The sequence below is a fragment of the Piliocolobus tephrosceles genome, unplaced genomic scaffold, assembly GCF_002776525.5.
Source record: "Piliocolobus tephrosceles isolate RC106 unplaced genomic scaffold, ASM277652v3 unscaffolded_34060, whole genome shotgun sequence".
Classification (NCBI taxonomy): Eukaryota; Metazoa; Chordata; class Mammalia; order Primates; family Cercopithecidae; genus Piliocolobus; species Piliocolobus tephrosceles.
Genome location: NW_022317711.1, coordinates 8,833 through 13,199, shown reverse-complemented (window position 1 = coordinate 13,199; position 4,367 = coordinate 8,833). Strand labels below are relative to the sequence as shown.

General features: G+C 57.4%; 1 protein-coding gene across 1 annotated transcript; it reads right to left on the bottom strand.

Annotated features, from left to right (window-relative positions):
• Positions 1–310: 310 nt before the first annotated feature.
• Positions 311–3,799, bottom strand: LOC111535682 (CMP-N-acetylneuraminate-beta-galactosamide-alpha-2,3-sialyltransferase 4). Its single transcript, XM_026452354.2, has 8 exons — positions 3,421–3,799; positions 3,035–3,119; positions 2,588–2,668; positions 2,262–2,359; positions 1,976–2,036; positions 1,618–1,713; positions 1,328–1,517; positions 311–559 (listed from the first exon to the last, which is right to left on the bottom strand). Exons 1-8 carry the CDS (start codon positions 3,434–3,436, stop codon positions 326–328), a joined length of 861 nt encoding a protein of 286 aa, XP_026308139.1. The 5' UTR covers positions 3,437–3,799; the 3' UTR covers positions 311–325.
• Between the last annotated feature and the right edge of the window lie 568 nt (positions 3,800–4,367).

Here is a 4,367-nt window from a genome sequence, read left to right as displayed (position 1 = left end):
CTGTTGAAACTCCAACTCTTATAACTCGTTCAGACCAGTGTTTCAAGGTAAGATCACAGATGAAGGATATCTCATAGTAACCGCATGGCTCAAGTTGTTCCACAGATCAGACCACTGATTGTTCCAGCAACTCCCCAGCTGACAAATTCTGACCAGCGCCTGCCAAAATCATCCTCTCATACCAGCCCTTAAACCAGATCCAGGCCGTCCCCTCCCTCCCCACTTAGTAAACGCCCCTTGGTTCTCCAGAGTCTGGACTCCCCTTGTGGCAGCAACTTTAATGACAGGTATGTTCCTGGAGGGAAAATGCAAACCACTGCCTCTGTTATGGGGTCCTTCCACGGCTTCCTAAGCCCATAGGAATGTCCCTCCTACATCCCACCCAGGACCCTAGCCTTCGGACCCGACTTCCCAGCATCACCTGCTTCCGTGGCTGTTGCATTGGCAGGCTCAGCAGTTTGTCAGCTGCAATCTCCATGAAGAAGGGGTTGAGAATCCGAATCTGTTTAGGGTTGACATCCCAGATGAGGGGAGGCTGTTTCCAGAAACCCTTTCGCACCTAGGAGGATGGGGTCAGAAGAGAGACAGCAGCAGGTGAAGCCCTGTTTCTCAAATCCAACCCAGTGGTCCTCAGCCAGACGAGGGGCTCCAAGCGATGGCAGAGGCCTTCAGGAACACAAGGTGACAGGAAAGGGAGGTGAAGTCTGTGCCAGAGATGGGAGACCAGGAGAGGACCAGGGAAAGAGAGGAGGAGAGGAGCCCCCTCGGGAGGCCAGGTGACCAGGTGTATAAAGCAGAGGGTGGAAGCCATGGACCACTTCCAAGAGCATCCACACAGGTAGAAGGGACTAAAGTTTTAGGCTGTCTAAACACTTGACAAAAAAGCCAGAGGGGACAGTTCAGCCTGTGACTGATGGCAAAGTGATGTAGTAAACTCTTTCTGGGGACCGTCTGTTAGGACACACGCCTCATTGCTCTAACCTGCCCTCGGCCTGGAGATGGCTGCTGGAGGGTTCCTCGGCTCCCGAGTTCCTCACAGGCAAACACCTACTCAGAAAGCGTTCCTGTCGCAGACAGCCCTGGAGCGTGAGTGCCTTTGGCTGCTGCCACCTGACGCCTGCAGGCTTTTATACCCAGTTGCTGGGGCGGCTTACTGGAACACCACCATTGGAGGGCAGCCTAAGGCGCTGACTGCCGGGAGCCTAGTTCATGCTGTCCCCGCACAGGCTCTTTAGGACTGCCAGGCCGACATCAAGGAGTGAGAGGTCCTGACTCGGGCAGTGTCCCCACCCCCTGGCCTCAGCCCCCAGTCTGTCCCTCAACTTACCCGCTTCTTATCACTCAGGATGGTCTCAATCCAGTGGAAGTCCATTGCCTTGAAAGCCACCAGGACGAGGAGTGTGTCTGGGTTGTTTTCTACTTTGGGGTCGAAGTGGGCAGATTCAGGGTAGAAGAGACGCATGGTGGTCTTGGAGCCCACGTCACCCTCATAGCCAGCCACTGGGGCATTGTTCAATCTGGGGGTTGGGGGGGGAGGATTCCCATCACTAGAGGCCTCCTGGGCCTGTGTACAGTCCCTGGTTTGGACCAGCAGTAGGAAGAGACAGTCACACACACCTGATGACCACATCGTACTTGTTGATGGCATCTCCTAGTGAGCTGTTCCGCAGCCGGTGCCCGTTCCCCACGACCACGCAGCGGCGGCACCTGAGGCTGCCAGAGGAAGAGGAGTGGTCAAGCCCAGAACTCACCCCTGCTCTACCCCACGCTCGCTGCCCTGGATCTGCCTGGGCCCATCTCAGGACCACTTCCTAGGCCCCCTAAGCCCCTGGTCCCCGTGGAGCAGGCATCACCCCCATGGTCCTGCTTACGGTCATGCTGACTTTACACCCCTGGGCCAGGCCATGACTGTTTCACACGGGGGCAGGAAAGACGAGAAGGTGCCCAGACTGGAGTCGGGGGAGTGCCGCCTTACCTCTGGATGTTCTCGGGGATAGAGGAACTGGTGATGGCTAGCACCCGGAGGAGCAGGTCCTCTACAAAAAGAGCCAGGCGGAGGGACTGATGCGACAGCCAGCATTCTGAAGGCTGCCTGCCCTCCCTCCACTGCTCCTCAGAGCCCTGGCTGCCTTCTTCTTCCCTTGACCCTGGTGCTGGAGCCGGGCTCAGAACTTGGGCACTGGGGCCAGGGACAGCAGAGAATAAGAAGCACTCTGGTCACGGTGAGCCCATGGTTCCCACAGAGCTGGGTGGGAACTTACCAGTCCCCTTGGTCCCATAGGGCAGCTTGTAAGCAGATGGCGTCTTGACCCAGAAATAATCCTTAAGCTGCAGGAAGATGGGCTGATCCCGGGAGTAGCTGTCCAGAGGTGAAAGCCGGGTGGGGATGAGAACAGAATTAATCTTGATGCCAGAAGCAGGGTTAGGCCCATGACTAATATTATAAGGCCGTCACTTCCCTCCCTGGCTTCACCTAACCCATGTCCACCACCAAGGCTGCTCCTTCCATCTACTCCTCACACTGAGGCTGCCCTCAATCCCAGCTCGCTCCATGCCCTGCTCTACCCTCCTCACCCTTGAGACTTACTTGCCAAAGAGCTTAGAGGCCTTCCTCTCTGCCTCACCCTGGAGGCACGGCTCCTTCTTCTCTGGGATGGGAAAATAAAAACTGGAGAGAAAAAAGGACAGGAGGCAGAAGCCCCAGTCAGACCCAGGGGCCCATGTTCCAGGCAGCCTAAGCCTTCTCCCATGGCATGAAGGTCCCAAGGTGCCAAGCAGGAATCATCTCAAGTTAAGTTCCACTGATCCAGGTCTTCCTGCCCCTGCACTCCCTGGGTGAGGGTCCAGTGAGCCATCCCAGGCCCTACCCGCATCCACCCTCACGGAAGCACTCCGTACCAGTAGCTGAAGGGATGAGGTCATGCGCTGGCTTTTGGAATGTTCCTGCCCTCTTAGGTCCCCCGCTCCATGATGCTCCATCCCTAAGCCCCGTCCCTGACAAGAACCAGTGGAACGACATGGAAGGTGAACTCACAGCTCGATGTACCTCTCTTCCCGGGAGATGGAATACAACACCATGACGACCAGGACCAGAGCCAACATGGCCAGGAGTTTCCAGCCTGCAGGACACATGCACAGAGGAGCTAGAGGCAGAAACAGGCAGGTACAGTCCCCGTCCACCTTCCCACCTGCCCCCTTCTGAGCCCCTCTGACCCCTAACTCAATAGGAGCAGTCTCTGGTCCTCTCCTGGCCCTGGCTGAGGGCTTGACGCTGATTGTACCCAGTGTCCTTCAAGATGAAGAGAAGGGCCCCTGGCTCCCTGTCTGTCCCTCCACAGCCCCCGAGGTCCCAGGATCCTGCTGAAGACGGCTTCTGGAGGCCCGTCCTCCAGGGTGGGGGAGCCCTCGGACAACACTCACGGGACTTGCTGACCATGATTCTCAGCAGGCAGCAGGATTTCTGGCGAGACCTGTCATTGCGGCTGCCTCGGGCCACCTAGGAAATAGGAGTCACAGGTGTCTGGTCGGCTTCACAAACTCTCCTGCCCAGACACCGGAGCAGGACACACCTACTGTCCACCCCTCCCTTCCTCCAGAAAGCAGGAAGCCGTTCCCTGGGGCAGTCATCCTGAGGGTGACCTTTCTCATCCAGGATTCCGCCTAACTCCTCCAAGGGTGGCATCAGGGATCCAGGTGAGTCCTGCCATGGAAGGGAAAACCGAGGGTCCAGCCCTCACAGACTTGGTCCCAAGCCAGGCTGGCCTACTGCAGCCTCTATGCGTGGTTCTTCTCACTGTCCCCTTCTGCATTTTGGCCCAGGAAGGGCCAGCTCCAGGAGGCAGACAGCTCCCCCACCCACTGCTGACACGAAAGTTAAGCCAACTCACTGTGTGAGGGCTTGAGTCCTATTTTACCCAACAGAGGGTCACCTATTCTCCACCATCCAAGGCGTCCCTTGGTCAGTGCCTGCCTCTCCATCATCAATCCAGCCAAACAGGTCTGCTCAGGCCAGAGGCTGGGAGTGAGGGTGGGGCTATGACATGGTCCTCATGAGGGCTCCTTGATCCCTTCTAGACCCTGACCAAATGCAAACAGTGCTCACGCCTCCCCACCCAGCCATGGGGTAAGCTCAGGGAGGGAAGGTGTTTGAATGGGGAGCACAGGGAGCTGGGAGGGTCTGGCCGGCCAAAGAGGAGTCAGGAGACGTTTCCAGTAAGGGTGAAGACAGTAAGGTGAGGACTGTGCACGGGAAGGGGTGAGCTGCTGTTCCCCCATCACACAAGCAAAGGCTGCCTCACAAGCACCAGCTCAGCCAGGGCCACGCCACAGAGTGACTGCAGAAGAAATTTCTGTGGCTTCCACAGCCA